Source organism: Drosophila virilis, chromosome 3 (assembly GCF_030788295.1).
Source record: "Drosophila virilis strain 15010-1051.87 chromosome 3, Dvir_AGI_RSII-ME, whole genome shotgun sequence".
NCBI lineage: Eukaryota > Metazoa > Arthropoda > Insecta > Diptera > Drosophilidae > Drosophila > Drosophila virilis.
The window spans coordinates 25,539,021-25,554,269 of record NC_091545.1 but is presented as its reverse complement, the minus strand read 5'-3'; the positions used below and the strand labels follow the sequence as shown (position 1 = coordinate 25,554,269).

General features: G+C 42.6%; 2 protein-coding genes across 4 annotated transcripts; one reads left to right on the top strand and one right to left on the bottom strand.

Annotated features, from left to right (window-relative positions):
* Positions 1 to 2,921: 2,921 nt before the first annotated feature.
* On the top strand, positions 2,922 to 10,695 carry LOC26531769 (uncharacterized). 3 transcript variants are annotated; one of them, XM_032434102.2, is made up of 5 exons: positions 2,922 to 3,218; positions 7,748 to 8,053; positions 9,256 to 9,319; positions 9,405 to 10,206; positions 10,277 to 10,453. In XM_032434102.2, exons 1-5 carry the CDS (start codon positions 2,922 to 2,924, stop codon positions 10,320 to 10,322), a joined length of 1,515 nt encoding a protein of 504 aa, XP_032289993.1. In that variant the 3' UTR covers positions 10,323 to 10,453. The 3 variants fall into 3 exon arrangements, with proteins under 3 accessions (XP_032289993.1, XP_032289994.1, XP_032289991.2); XM_032434100.2 differs by having other exon boundaries at positions 3,078 to 3,218; positions 9,405 to 10,202; positions 10,277 to 10,695; XM_032434103.2 differs by lacking the exon at positions 7,748 to 8,053 and having other exon boundaries at positions 9,405 to 10,202; positions 10,277 to 10,695.
* Positions 10,696 to 11,416: 721 nt separating this feature from the next.
* Positions 11,417 to 15,044, bottom strand: LOC6623159 (protein FAM91A1). Its single transcript, XM_002048517.4, has 2 exons — positions 12,842 to 15,044; positions 11,417 to 12,763 (listed from the first exon to the last, which is right to left on the bottom strand). Exons 1-2 carry the CDS (start codon positions 14,655 to 14,657, stop codon positions 11,778 to 11,780), a joined length of 2,802 nt encoding a protein of 933 aa, XP_002048553.1. The 5' UTR covers positions 14,658 to 15,044; the 3' UTR covers positions 11,417 to 11,777.
* Between the last annotated feature and the right edge of the window lie 205 nt (positions 15,045 to 15,249).

The window sequence follows — 15,249 nt, the reverse complement described above, 5'->3', positions numbered from 1 at the left end:
CGTTTAAATAAAACTAGTTATAAATCTATATATATATATATGTGTATGTGTGTGTGTGTGCGTGTAGAACTTTTACATAATACCTTAAATTTATAAAAAAAAATAAAACGTAGTGCATGCATGTGCGTGTGTGTGTGTGTGTGTGCGTCTAACGGGAACCAATTAATTAACAAAAAAAGAAAACTCGAAATTAACAACAAATTAATCAACAATAATCAATCAATTAGCAAACGCCTCAAGTAAATCGAACAAAATATATATTTAAAAAATAAAAAAAAAATCATATTTCTAGTGAATTCTTCTAAATGTAAACGAAAAAAAAAACACATAATTTATGTACTAACAAATATTTAGAGCAGAGCACATCAAATAATTAAAAAGAAAATCGAAAAAGTGTCCTACTTTTCCCCACCCCCGTCTCCCTCCCTCCCCACACACACCTTTATAAGATTTTCAAATAATTCAAAAAAGAAAAAAATATGTATTTAAGCGATTATCCCACCTTTCGATTTAATACAGAAAATGCATAATTTATTAATTAAACAATTTGTTTTTTTTTTTTTTCTCTGTCACGACCGTTTTTTCTCAGTGTATTGTCATTTTTGTTATCAGTTGTAAAAAAAAGAATATATATATATGAACTAAATGTTGTAAATCGAGTAGCTACACATACACACACACATATATATGTACACATATATATATATATATATATATATATATATATGTGTGTGTGTGTGTGCGTGTGAGTAAATAATGTTTAACAATTTCCATATATTATATCTAAATAATAAAAAGAAAGCGAGACAAAAAGTTGAATACAAATACAATATTATTTATATATACAATATATATATATATATGTATATATATAAACAACAACAACAAATTTAAACTTTAGTAGCGCTTAACAAATTCTAGCAATTTAACAAATTTTAATTAATCAAAATATGAAATATATACATACATACACATATATATATATGTGTGTGTGTGTGTGTAAGAAACAAACAGCAATTTCATTTTTCTCTGTGTAAAAGTTGAGTAAAAAATAAAAAACTACAAAAAAAATATAAACAAATTTTTTTAATTTGAAAATTGCGCATTTTAGAGCTTTCAAATTGAGCTAAAAGCTGTGCTAAAAGCTTAGGCCTGTGTGTCTCCGCTAACATGCCAAGAGCGCTACTTGCTGTGGTTTGTGTCCAAGTTAAGCGCACGCTTTGTGTCTCGCTGTTAGCACAGACTCACACCCCAGCTGCGCTGCAACCAATAGCAGCTGGGCTCTCACGCGCACTGCTCTCCGAGCTCTTCGCCAATCGGCTGACAGCAAACGACGCGCTCAAAGTTCGTCGCGCAGCGTCGGCTTCGCCTTTCTGCTCTTGCGCAGCCTTCGTCGTCACTCGTCGTACGTTGCTTGGCGCCTGCGGACGCGTTATCGCTGCGCTGCTTCTGTGTTAACTGTTTACTGTTACGACGCGCGCGCGTGTCTTGTGTTTTGTGTTCGTTGTCCTATTGCATTTTCCAGCACTAAACAATTGAAAACAAGCTGAGCTTTATGTGAAAATAATATGCTAGTTCTATGTTAGGTAGGTGCACGTGTGTGTGTGTGTGTGTGTGTTTGTGTGCAATTGTGATATGTATAACAGATAAACTGCCCTTGCCCTGCCGAAATGTCAACGTTATCTCAGAAATCTAGTCTTTTGTTAAGTCTCCTGTTGCGGCATTTTCTTTGAGCCTCGACTAATGACTCTGCCTGCGCACGTGTGTGTGTGTGTGTGTGTGTGTGTGTGTGTGTGTGTGTGGATACCAATAAATGAGCAGAGATCGTCTATCTGCAGGAACTGGGCGCGGCCAGGCCAGAGCAGGACTCTCAGCTCCAATTAGTCAACCTAATAACTGTGTAATTGACAATGTCGCCCACGAGATAAGCTTCTTCTTCTTCTTCTTCTTGCCTCTCATAAACAATGCAATTGTCTAATTATAAACGAAGCCCAAAGATTACACAGATTATGCCACAAATTCATGCTCGATATGTTGCAATTGGCATTGCTTTCGATGAATACCAGTGGAAATTACCCGGCATTGCACGGCCTCAAATAAATGAATGCCCCAAATGCAATTGCTAATGAAATTATTTGAATTATTTGCAACAACTTTAAGCCGAATTTTCGTCTGAGCGAAACTACCCGGCATTGTCCGGCCTAAATGTTTAATGTGTCGAATGCAATTGATAAAGAAATTTCTTGATTTATTTGCATCGAAAGCCGCGCTTGTTGTCAACACGTGAGTTGGAACCCTAGTCTCACTGAAATTACCCGGCATTGCCCGACCTAATATGCTTAATGTGCCAGTTGTTAATCAAATTCACGCGAATTTGATGCCCACTTTTTGCTTTTAATTTTATAAGTACAGAAAAGAGATACATATTGTACATAATCTAGGTTAAAGAACCCCTTTTCCTAATTTTCAATATCTTTCCTATACGAATCTTAACCGACTTCTCAAGGCTTTCCTCGCCGTTTTTCAACACTTATTCTCATTCCTCACTCAAAGTCCTTTGGCAAAACTTGTGCCTATCTTTAGCCTTAATATGATTCATATGCAAACAATTCGTGGAATCGGCCAGGGCCAGAACTGTGCTGGTGGCCCCTTTGGGCCAGACCCAGGTGCAGATGCAGTGCAGCGATAGAAACGCAGAAGTCAATTTGGACTGTGGCCAGGTCTTTCAACCGAGTTGAGTTTTTTTTTTTGGTTTTCTGCAATATGAAGCGCCAAAGTATTGGTCAAGTCTTGGGCCGCGGCTTTAGCCAGAATCGGATCGTTTAACCTTCTGCTTTGACTTGTTTTTTTTTTTTTTTTTTTTCTGTCTTTTTGCTGACTGGCGCCAGCTGATCCCCCCTGGAGGTGACCCTGCGCTTGTCATGAGTCATTTTTGGTGTCGTTGTTTTTGGCTAAAAGTGTTTGGGCAATTGGATTCCAATTCGCAACGTATCAATTTGCAATTGAATTTTCGCAGTTGTTCCCGCTTCTATTTCGTGTCGCATTCAGCACGTGCCCTTAACCCTTTGGGTGGCGGCATGGAGCCCAACTCAGAACTGGGAGCTGATGTGGAGGAGTCGCCGCCGGCTCAGGCCACGCAAATCACCTCAATCGATGGTTTCTTCAATCGCAAACGCGGCAGACCGCCAAAGAATCGCTTCGTGGAAGTCTATAAGAGCGTAAGTAAGAAACCTTAACTAAACTCACATAAAACTCAATTAATATCTGAACGAACCTACGATTAGGAATAGTAATAAAAGGCTTAAATTTGTGATTGTAGTTTGTAGAGCATGTGTGCGTTTGTGTGCGTGTGTCTGTCGTAATTGTATTAGTGAGCTTTTGAAAGCTTGCCGGCGCGCGTTAAGGCAAAAAGCTGCTGCAGCTAATACGTGAGTTGTGTGTGTGTGTGTAAAAGCAGCTTTTAATTTGAGTTGAAAATCAATGTTGATTGTTTAAACAAATCTTAATCATTATGCATGAATGATAGAAGTTAATTGCAAGCTTTTAGAAGTTCTTATAAGAAAGTTTCATATATTCTTGTCAAGTGCAAAACTTTTCATGTTCAAGTTTATAATAATAGGCATTTTATTTTATCATGTTTATTCGGAAGTTAGACGAAAATGTTTTCTACATATTAACTTACGAATTTATCAGTTAATTTTAATAATTATTTTACTTAAAAATTTGATTTGAGCAGACCATTTTTTGCGCTTTACAGAAATTCTCATTTTTCTAATTTGATTAAAAAAATATACTTTTTGAGTATTTTTCTAAAATCATTTTAGTTTCACGCACGTTTTTAATACTGGGAGAAATAAAATAAAGAAATTTTTGAAATGGTTTTTCTATGCTTTGATTTTGTGATAGGGCCCCAAAGAATGGATTTATCGAAAGTATTTTCTATATAATAATTCTTAGGAAAATAGTTTTGAACAACATTTTTGCGATTGAAAAGTTAAGTGATTTTTCATACTTAAATTTTTTTTTTTTTATTATCTGACATAATTATTCTTAAACATATTCTATTTATTTTTCTCATTTATTTATTATTATTTATTTACTTGACGCAAAATTTACTCAAAACTTGTTTTACATAATTTGTATCAAATAATATAAATATGGTTTTTTTCTTTTATTTTCAACATTTTCCAGAGCATTTATTAAATTACTTTGCTTTGCCTGCATTTTGGAAACTTTCATTTTCCTATGTCCTATTCTCTTTATAGTCAAATGATAAGATTGCGCAAATTTAAGAGAAATATTTTACTTACCGTTATTTACTCAATCTTCAAAAGCGCCTTCGCTCATGCGAATATTCACTAGAATGAATTCGTTAAAAGGACACAACGAAAAAAAAACCAAAAAAACAAAAAAATAAAGCACCGCAATTTGGCTTGCATTCACCATCTTTTCTCTCTCTCTCTCTCGCTCTTCTTTCTATACCTTTATAAGATGTATGTATGTAAATGCATGTACATACAGTACACACACATACATACATATGTATATATAGGCAGCTTGGCGTACGCCAACTAAATTCTTAATTTTTCGGAAATATAAAACTTACACTGGACTACACACACAACACTTCACTGCACTACACACACTACACTGCACTACACACACTATACACACTTTGCACACACTTGTACAAGTATTTAATAAGCATTCTTTTCGGCGCCAAAAGCAAACAAAAATCGGCGCAACAAAAAAACTGCAGCTCTTCCGACGTCGTCAGCTGACAGGAAACGATTTCCAACTGATTTGTCATTTTCGGCATCGCCGCCCGTCTCTCCTACAATTTCAATTTCGAACTTCGAAGATACCGTAACAATTCGAAGCGACAATATCAAACGTTTAAAGGCGCGAGCAAGTGTTCGAAATACACTCTTAAGGTTTTTGTTGGAAATGTCGAAAAACATTTTTTGTTCTCAATTCTTTACTTATGTGTGTATGTATGTATTTAGCTTACATTATCGTATCAATAGCATATATTCTTTAAATGTTATAACTTAATATTTGATTATGAAAGTATTCTTTGAATTTGTTGCGATCGTTCGATAACATTTTGACGCCTGCCGCTGTTTGTTCCTTTTCGGTTTGTCTACGACGCACACAAACATGCACACTTGCACATGCACACACACACACACACACACACACACGCACGCACACTGGCGCATTGATTGTAATTAGGAATTTGCGCCTATTTGCGTGCTGCGACGCGTCGCGTCGCGTCGCGTCGCGATGGATTTCCAGAGGCCCGCGTCGTTGGGGCCTAATGTGGCATTTTATGTGCCGTGTGTTGAATTGAGTTTTCGGATTTGGTTTTTGCCATATTCGTCATATTAATATTGACAACGAGTGTTTCCGCATTTATTTCACTTGCCCGTCTGTCGCACACCCCCCCACAACTTGTCGACCTGCACCGCCCATCCCTAGCGCGTCGAACGTTTTGTGCTTTTAACTGTCATTTTCATAATTTCTACATTTTTGAGCCCAGTTTGTCGGCACATGCACACGCAAGTGCGTGCGTGTGTGTGTGTGTGTGAGTGAGTGAGTGTGTGTGTGAGTGTATGTGTGCCTACGATTACACAGCCCACGCGTCAGCCTCTTGGCCAGAGACTTTGCCCGGGCGGACGGGGGCAGGTACATACAATTGTACTTGGCTTTGTGAATTGTGTGCGTGTGTGTGTTTTGTCTGTGTGAATCGAATAATTTGAATAAATATTTTGTCCATTGCCTTTTGCGGCATTCTCTCTTTTATTTTATTATTATTTTGTTTGCTTTTTTTTTGGGAAATAAGCCAGAGTCGAATGAGAGCTTTAGACCTACATTCGGAAGGTACGTGAAAATAGTTCGGATCCACTCCAGTAATCCAGAAATTGAAGTTAAGTTTGGCAGGTAGGTTTTTTGGTTAATTGGTAATATTACTCTCTCTCTCTCTCTCTTTCTCTTACACGCCCTCGCTCTCAGCTGATTATTGCCTTTCTATGCGATTTTCATGAATTCAAGTTAGGCTCGTGGAGAGAAAGATAGGAATGCAAAGCTAGAATTTGTGCGCGCGAGAGAGAGGGTCTCCAATTTTAAATTTTAATAGATGCAAGGCTTACAGACTACACAAATAATAGACTTTTTGGTTAATGGTTAATATTAAGCTTTCTCTCTCTTACACGCCTCTCGCTCTCAGCTGCGTATTGCCTTTCTATGCGATTTTCATGAATTCAAGTTGGGTTTGTAGAGAGGAAGATGAAGATGCAAAGCTAGAATTTGTCTCCAATTTAAAACTTGAACGGATGCAAGGCTTACTGAGTAAACAACTACAGCTGCTCAATATTGAAATGCAATTGTAAATTATTGAATTACTCTGATGGCGACCCTCGGTGACCGCCATCGACAATCGAATATGACGATTAAACGGAACGAAACAACAACAACTACAATAACTTCTATATATTGTATTTAATCATATAAGGTGTGTGTACTTATATGAATGGGTCTATAAGCGGGGTGTGTGTGCGTGTGTGACAACTTATCAGCTAAAGCCAAACACGTTTCATTGTCTTTTTCAATCTTTTGGAGTAATTATTAATTATGGATGCCCTCATATTTATACTCTACATGCTCTGGCAGTTACAGAATGCCCAAATTGTTGGGGATATGTGATAAAGGGCAAATTTTGGCATTTCTCAAAAACTTTTTCGAGCTATCATTGAATATTTTGCACCTTTGTCGACTTTTAAAAAACTTTCATTCGACCATTTCTGGTTTGAGTTAGGGTATTCAGACGTTGGCATTACAAAATCTGATTTCGAATATATTTTTGTGGTTTCTCTTTTTTTGTTGTATTTGGTTTTTATTTTATTATTTTTGATTATTATTATTGATTTTGATGCGTGTACAAAATTTAAATAGTGACATTTTGGGCCAACAATAAACATTAACAGTAATTTCGGAAATAATAAACGGGTTGCGACTGTTTGTCATAAATCCGAAACTAACGTCAACTACCCAAAGAAATTCAAAGAAGGTGGCCAGAACAGATTAATAATAAGGTAGCTTTTTTCTGGCAATATAATCCCCCAAAACAATAAATGTTTGCCATGATCTCATTATTTTATGGAGCTGCCCAACAACCTTTGAACTTGGCTTTATTTTTAGAAATTATTCCTAAATAATAATAAAGTATATATATTCTTGATCAGCATCAATAGCCGCGTCAATTTATAGATATAGAGACTTGAAATTTTAGCTGTAGCTGCTCCTAGTTTGTTTCCGATAGTCGATAACTTACTCCGTTTCCGAGCAATCGATAAAAATCGAATATTCCGTAATGCAATAAAGTTTCATCAAGATCGCTTAAGAAACACAGATGTTATTCTTGCTCGCCTCGAGTAGCAAGCGCATATAGCAGGAATTCTATCAATAGCATTGCGATTGCGATTGAACTGTTTTCTGTGCTGCTATTTTAATTCGTTGTTTTCTCATTAAGATTTAATTGTTGGCTTGGCTGTTGTTTAGGGGCGGCGGCAATTGGAGCGTTCTGTTGCGAGTTCGAACTCTGTCAAGAGAACTTCCTTTTTTTTATTTGTCTTTATTTTTACAAACTGCATTTGGTGTTGGACGACTAGAAACTCTTACTTGTTTGTTAAATGTTATACAATTGATAAATGTTATAAGATCGATTATTTTTTGCATGCCCTGGCAGGCTCAGCTTTCGCCACAAGCCATTTTCACCAGTTTCAAGCTGGAGAAAAATGATCAGGCCTGCGGCCTAACAGCATCCACTTCCGATGTCGCCGAGGAGCGCCTCGCATCCCTGCGCCCTGTTGCCGGCGCCGGTGAACCGAGTGCCACCGATCTCACACCTAGTCGCAGCAGCAGGAAGAGAGCACGCGCCTGGACTGTGGACCCGCACAGGAGTCTAGCGAGTGTGCGCAGCCCGAGTCCGGGCGTTGAAAAGACAACAAACTCCTTGTCGAGGGATCTGCCCGCGAGTCGCTCCCCAGTTCAGGTGAGGATCACGGCAATGAATAACATGCAGAAACAGCTGAGGGAATAGCAAGTGTGCCACCAAGAAAGAGCTTTTTTCTAGATTATTAACTGACGGTTCCAATAACAGCTATATGATCTTATATGATGAGAGTCTTGGGGTTTCAGTTCGTTTAGGATATCTTGTTAAAAAGAAAGAATCGACGGAATCGGACAACTATATCATTTAGCTTCTATAGGAACAATCCATCCAAAATTAGTTTTCCTATGAAAACTTTTTCGTTTTTCAAGATATCTTAACCAAAAATAAATTAATTTTAATTAGCTACTTATATATCAACAAATAATATCAAATTGGTTTTCTTTATAAATATACGAAATATTATCCATAGGAACGATCGGTCGAAAATTAAGTTTTTCCATAAATATTATTATAATCCATTGAATATCTGTTCAATATCAGACTACTATAACATATAGCTGCCATAGGAACGATCGGTCGAAGAATAAGATTTTCTATAGAAAACTAATTTGTTTTTCAAGATATTTCGACCGTATTGGACATTTATTCGTTTCATTATGCTCCTCATTTATGAAAAGTCTTATCAACATCGCACATCATTTAGTTAACTGAATGTTCACAAATTAGTTTCTTGTATGAACAACTTTTTGTGTTTTTTTAAATATCCTTCCAAAGTCTTAATCTAACATCCCTTTATACCCTGAACCCATTAAAAATGGATATATTTTATTTGTGCAAAATCTAATTGTATGTAATAGGCAGAAGGAAGCATCTCCGACCCCATAAACTATATATATTCTTGATCAGCATCAATAGTCGAGTCGATCTAGCCATGTCCTTCCGTCCGTCAAGGATCTTAGAGCCTATAAGAGCTAGAGACTGATGTAGGTGCCCCTAGTCAGATCGAGTTTGTTTACGATATTCGATAACTTATTCCGTTTCCAAGCAATCGATAAAAATCGATATCGATATCCTGTTTTTTGGGCAATTTTGGTAAATAATAAGAGCTAGAGTCACCAAACTAGAGTCACAAGCTTCTAAAATAGAATATATATATCCATTTGATGTTAAAAGAAGAGGGTTCAGGGTATCCCCTAGTCGGGAGCTGCCGACTGGAACCTCTTACTTGTTATTATTTGGAGGCAAGGGTATTTAATGTGCGGCTTGATTGCTTTGTTAATCCTAGAGTTCTTTGATTTCAGCTAATGTTCAGCGCGCCTGGCACACAGATTCCCGCATCCAGCAAGCGCCAGGAGCGAGTTTCCGGTACGTAAACCCCATATATATATATACATATATATATATATATGAATGCTGATTTATATGATCATTGTGGAATTGTTGCTTCAAGTTGTGCGAGCAGCGGGCACCTTCTATCCGGAGAACGCAAGCTCAGCCCAAACAGATACCACGCCCTCCACGTACTGCCCGCCAGGCAGCGTAGACTGCAGCACGGAGCAGCCGGAAGATCTGAGCATGCGCGCCAGCCAAACGACGGCGGCAAGTGAGGCACGCGCGGAGCCGGAGTCGGGTCTAAAGCTGCAAATGCAGTTTAAGCAGCTGCTGGATTTATACCAGCGCCAGGTGCTGCTGCCCAGTTTTCTGGCCGCGGCCAGCCAGCCAGCCGGGCTGGACATGCGTCTGCTGCTGGAGAATGCCGCACAGCAGAAGATGCTGCTGATCAATGCGGCCGCAGCGGGCGCTGTCGCTGCTGCAGCAGCAGCTGCCGCTGCGGCGGCGGCAACAGCCGGAGCGCCAGGCACAAGCACAGCGGAGGAGTCTGCGCCCGCGCCCGCGACCGCGCCTAATCCAACTCCGACGGCTGGACGGCAAGCGGCTGGCAAGCGGGCGCGGGAACAGGACATACCCACGGGCTACCTCAAGTTCCGTTTCAACGAGGACTGCGGCTTCGAGCGCTGCGGCTATCGGAATCATCAGTCGCATTTCCACTGCAATCGGCGGGATTGCCACTACAGTTTCTGCGACAAGACGCGCTTCGTGCAGCATACGGCGCGCCACGAGCGCATGGACACCCTCATGGGCGATGACTTTCGCCAATATCGCGCCAACATGCGCTGCGGTGTGCCTGATTGTACTTATGCCACGCCCACCAGCACACCGGCCACACCCACGCCGACAACGACGACAGGTAGGTGCGCAGCTTTTGTTGGCGTCCCTTGACCAGGCTCCTAATATACATATATGCCTTCTGGCTCGTTTTAGAGGAGAGTCCCGCTCCAAAGAAATCGTCGCATTTCCATTGCCGTAAATGCGATTACGTGTGCACCGACTCCAACAAGGTGGTGGCCCATCGTCGCCTGCATCTGCGGCTGGAGTACGTGCGTTCGGCTGGCTTCCGCAAGTACGCCAGCAACGAGTCCTGCGAGTCGACCGCCTGCAGCTATGCGCTGCGGCACACCCACTACCATTGCACCACCTGTGACTGCAGCGTGCTCTCCCGCGCCCAGCTGGGCTCGCACAGGCATCGGATCAACCAGCCGCCAGCCGCCAGCCAAGCCGGCTCTGGACTGCATCTGGATCTGGAGACGTAGTCTAGAGCTACGTGCTAAACAGCAATAGAAGCCATATAAATCCAAATGCAATGTGTAAATTAGATGAAATTAAATGTAGCTAAGTGCCAATTCATATTTTTTATGTGTATTGGAATCGATAAGTTGTCGAAATCGATAAGTTATCGAAATCGATTAGTTATCGAAATCGCTAAGTTATCGAAATTGATAAGTTATCGAAATCGACGAGTTATCGAAATGGATCAGTTATTGAACTCGATAAGTTATCTGAATCGATGTGTTATCGAAATCGATAAGTTATCGAAAGCGATGAGTTATGTAAATCTATCATTGATATCGATATTAGATAAAAACTCAGCTTTCGAACGATTCTTGTTATAATACTGAGCTCCGATGTTGATAGAATATTTAGCAAGCATATTGCCTCATAGCAATTCGGCACGATTCCATAGTTGATGGGATTCCAGATGGGATTCCTTGAGACGCGGCTGATCAATCGAGCTGTAGAAGAGCACCGACAGAAGAAATGATATATATATATTTGAAATAAAATTTGTTGTGGTTTTCTTATTATCAAAGGATCAATATGAAATGTTGTAGAAGCCATGCCTTGAATCCTTGTCCATTTGTGAATGAGCAATAATAAACATCCATGTGCTCGTTGAGCATAAAAATGGCCTTAGAATGTGTGAATAGACAACGAGATTGCTTTTAATTTTCCATTCAAAATGTTCTTAATATGAGAATATGAATTGTTGACAATTGTTAAACTCAACTCGTACGCCATAAGGATATATATTTCGATCGAATGCAGCTGCAAACAAATTTAAACATGTTTTTTAAAATTGCATTTATTTAGACATACATCTGTAATGTGTGTGTGTATATTCATATATATCTATGGTGTATTTGTTTTATTTTGCCTCCGATTGCATATTGCCACTGGCCGAACTTACAGAACTAATAAGAAACGGAATACATGGGTTGGCGGGCCGATAAGGTATTTCTATATAAATATCTATAAAGCTCGGAGCTGTACAAAAGGCAAAACTGATAAAAAAATTTATGTTCGGTTGGGGTAGAGGAGGGGCGGGAGCGGGAGCGGGAGCGGGAGACATACAAAAAATACTTGTAAACTGTACTGGGCGTGGCGTGGGGCAACTGGAATGCATAAGACTTAAGTGAGGCGCCCTTTAACGACCGTTCCAGTAGCCGACGCGTCCATTCTCAAAGGCCAGATTGATGCGCGGATGCGGTAGGGCCCTGGCCGGTTGCAGTGGCTCGTGCAGCTGGGCTGGCGTCGACGGATCATCCTCAAAGTAGAGGCACTGACGCACAAACTCGAGGAACAGCTGCTGGGCCTGCTGGGCGCAAGCGGGCAGCGCCTGCAGATTGGCATCGCTGCTGAGCTGGCGCACCAGTTGCTCGCAGATGCGCGTATTTGTGTCCACATCGAAGAGCGGCACACCAAAGTTAACGTCCAGCAGCGTCCACTCCTCGGTGCTGGGCTCCGGCTCAGCAGACGCATCGCCAATGGGCAGCTCGACGGAGCTCTGGGAGAGCAGCTCGGCGCGACTGCAGCTGTTGCTTATGTCGCTGCATTTGGCCAGCTCGCTGGCCAGCAGCTGGTTGCAGTCCGCCGAGGTGTAGTCATTTGCTGGGCCGTGCTCCGGCGTTCTTGCAAAATGATTCTCGTCGGGACTCTTCAGCTGAAAGCTGGTCAGCTGATCGTTTGGCACATTTGACTTGGTGGCGGCGGGCAAGGACGTGCGTTTGCGCTGCGGCAGCTTCAGCTTTACCTGCAGCTCATACTCGTCGCAGCCCAGATCGGGCACGCCCGTATTCAGGAATGTTATGTAGCCGCATTGCTGGCGCAGATCCAAATGTGTGGCCAGCTTTTGCACGGCACGATGCGTGCTCCATTTGGCCTGGCCAGCATCCGAGGCCTGGAATGGAAATGATTCATAGTGCAGCTGGCCAGCGGTGCTTATGCCATAGCCCTGCAGCAGGACGCATCCGTTCTTCAGCTGCTCGTTCAGGTTGCGAAAGTTCTCCGTGTTGAGCACATATGCGTCCGAATGGAGTATGTTCACCAGCAGCTTGCCATAGCCCAAAAAGAGACGTGGCAGCGACTTGAGCACAGTGCCGCGGCACAACAGCAAGCTGGGCGGCCCATAGCCTGGCAATGATTTGCAACAATATAGTTTCAATTAGTCTAGGTAGGAGGAGGAGGAGGAGGAGGAGGCAGGCTACTCACCCGTGATATGATTGTAGAATAGCTTGCTCCACATCGGCAACGCATCGGAGCTGCGCACAAACTGGCCAAAGAACGGAATGTTGAACATGTGACTCAATGTGGCCGTCAGTGGCGTTGCCGAGACGATGAACTTGTACTTCTTGTCGAGCACACGGTCGCGCGTCTGCCAGTCGAGCCCCTCCAGGCACTCCAGTCGCAGCAGATCGAGTCCGCCGGGCAGCAACGGACGCAGCGAACAGATGGTGGAGCGCAATATAACTGCGTGCGCAAAATAGCGAGAGACATCGCCCTCGCCCTCGGCATCCAGCAGCGAGACCTGCTCCAGTTCGGCCAGAAAGCTGTCGAGACTCTCCTCGCACAGTTTGCCCACCTCGAACATGGTGACGGCATGATTCTTCAGGCCCGGCGACAGATTGCCCATCATCAGGAATGCTGTAAGTGTTGAGTCAAATAAGAAGCCGACACGCTTGCCACTCTTGGCGGCTGCGGATGTGACTGCGGCTGTGGATGCGGCTGATGTTGCCTTTGTGGTGGTCGTGCGCTCGCTAACATCCTCCAGTTCGGAGCTAAGCTCCTGCTCATCGCTGTTGTTGCCGTTGTGCGCGGCTGCTGGAGGCGTCACCATGTTGGCAAAACTAAAGTCGCTGGTATTGCCATCCGAAGACAGATAGCCAATGGAGCTGCTATCCTTGTCCTTGTCCTTGTCCTTGTCCTTGTCTTTCTCCTGCTTTGGCGTCTTGGGACTCGATTGCGGCTGCTCAAAGTCAAAGCTGCTGCTGGCATACACATTGTAGTTGAGCGGCGTAATCTGCGGCGTTTGGGGCAGCTGCTGCTCATTGTAGGTTGCCCAGCTAGCGTGATACTGTTGAGTCTCGTGCTCCGTATGCTTGCGCTGGGCGAAGCCGAGACGGCATATAAAGCTGACCGCCTGCTTGACGCCATCCAGCTCCAGTTGCAGCATTTGCGCCAGCTCCGCAATGCTCATGTGCTCATCGGCACTCACGAATATCTTGTACAGCAAATTCTCAAAATAATCGCCACTGACGCGATTCATGACAAAGTTACGTAACGGCGGTATACAAATGCGATCCTCGCCGCTAATGGGCACATCCAGATAGATGAGACCCTTGCGATAGAGGCTCTGCACCACCTGATAGTCACATTTGCCCGTTGGCTGGGCGCCAAAGTCAATGAGATCGTCCAGCAGGCTGCGCTCAGCGGGCGTCACCATACGTATATCCGTCTCCAGCACATAGCCAATGTCCAGACGCCACCAGGGCTCGATGTGCACATGCACCGGCAGGCGCGGCAAAAAGTCCAACGGATTGGGTTTGGCACTAAATAGGAGCGTGCGCGGCGTATGGGTCTTCAGTTCGCTAATCAGCGCCAGATATTCGTTGCGTCCAATGCCAAGGACACGCAGGCAATCCGCTGCCGTAAAATTTGGCAGCGTATCGTAGCTCTTGTCGTTGCGCAGCAGCTGGCTGAGCACGTCCAGATAATAGTTAAAGGGCGTAACGCGCAATCCCTTGGTGACAATGTCCGCCAGATGGTAGGGAAAGACGCCCAGGCTGTTGATGTTCTTTTGGACGAGCAGCTCATAGTAGCGCTGCTCCTGCCGGAACACCTTCGATGCCAGATTGCCGCGGAAGCGCAGCTGATTCTTCAGGCTATAGTTGAAGACGTACTTCTCGTAGTCGCGCTGATTGTTGTGCAGCACCGAGCGCAGATGCACCGGCAGCTCCTGCCATGGCACATTCCCACGCACGCACAGCTGCAGCTGCAACTGGCAGTTGCCAGTCTCCGTCGACGTCATCTCGTTCCGTTCCGTTGCAGTTGTTGTTTGTTTACCTGTCGCCGTGCTCAATTTAGTTGTTGTTGCTGTTGCCTTTTGCTGCTATTGGCCATTGCATATGTTGTTTGTATTTTTTGCTGACGAATGTTTATTTTCTTTTTTGGTTTCGCTGCTGCGCTCGTTACGTTTTGTCGTTCTTATTCTATTTTGGCAGGCAAATGAGACACAGCTGATAAAAACCGTCGTCGTCTGAGGGTTGGCGCTCGTTATCCAGCACTGGTTGAAAAAAATACTGCACACTTAGAGAAATACTGCAGCAACATTTACGTTCCACATGCGACTGCATGAGGTAAACCTTTCTTTAGATTGCCAATTCACTGATTGACTGATTGACAATGTGTACTTAAACTAGACGATTTTGAAATGTGTTTTTTAATTTTAGTATCTAATGAGATTTGAAAATAAATTCAAATTGGAACGATTTGTTAATTATTTCGCTTAATTGTTTTTGTATATATAAACAGTTGCGTGCGCTCACACAAGAAAATAGGCAGAATACGGAATATGACGACTTTCTCAATAAATAATTAAAATTATTATACAATATGCATGC

Excerpts from the sequence above, each read along its gene's own strand:
- LOC26531769 (XM_032434100.2), top strand. The coding sequence starts at position 3,078 with ATGGAGCCCAACTCAGAACTGGGAGCTGATGTGGAGGAGTCGCCGCCG. Across the intron at positions 8,054-9,255 it reads CGAGTCGCTCCCCAGTTCAG|CTAATGTTCAGCGCGCCTGG; the intron begins GTGAGGATCACG and ends CTTTGATTTCAG. Across the intron at positions 9,320-9,404 it reads GCGCCAGGAGCGAGTTTCCG|TTGTGCGAGCAGCGGGCACC; the intron begins GTACGTAAACCC and ends TGTTGCTTCAAG.
- LOC6623159 (XM_002048517.4), bottom strand. The coding sequence starts at position 14,657 with ATGACGTCGACGGAGACTGGCAACTGCCAGTTGCAGCTGCAGCTGTGC. Across the intron at positions 12,764-12,841 it reads ATTCTACAATCATATCACGG|GCTATGGGCCGCCCAGCTTG; the intron begins GTGAGTAGCCTG and ends AATCATTGCCAG.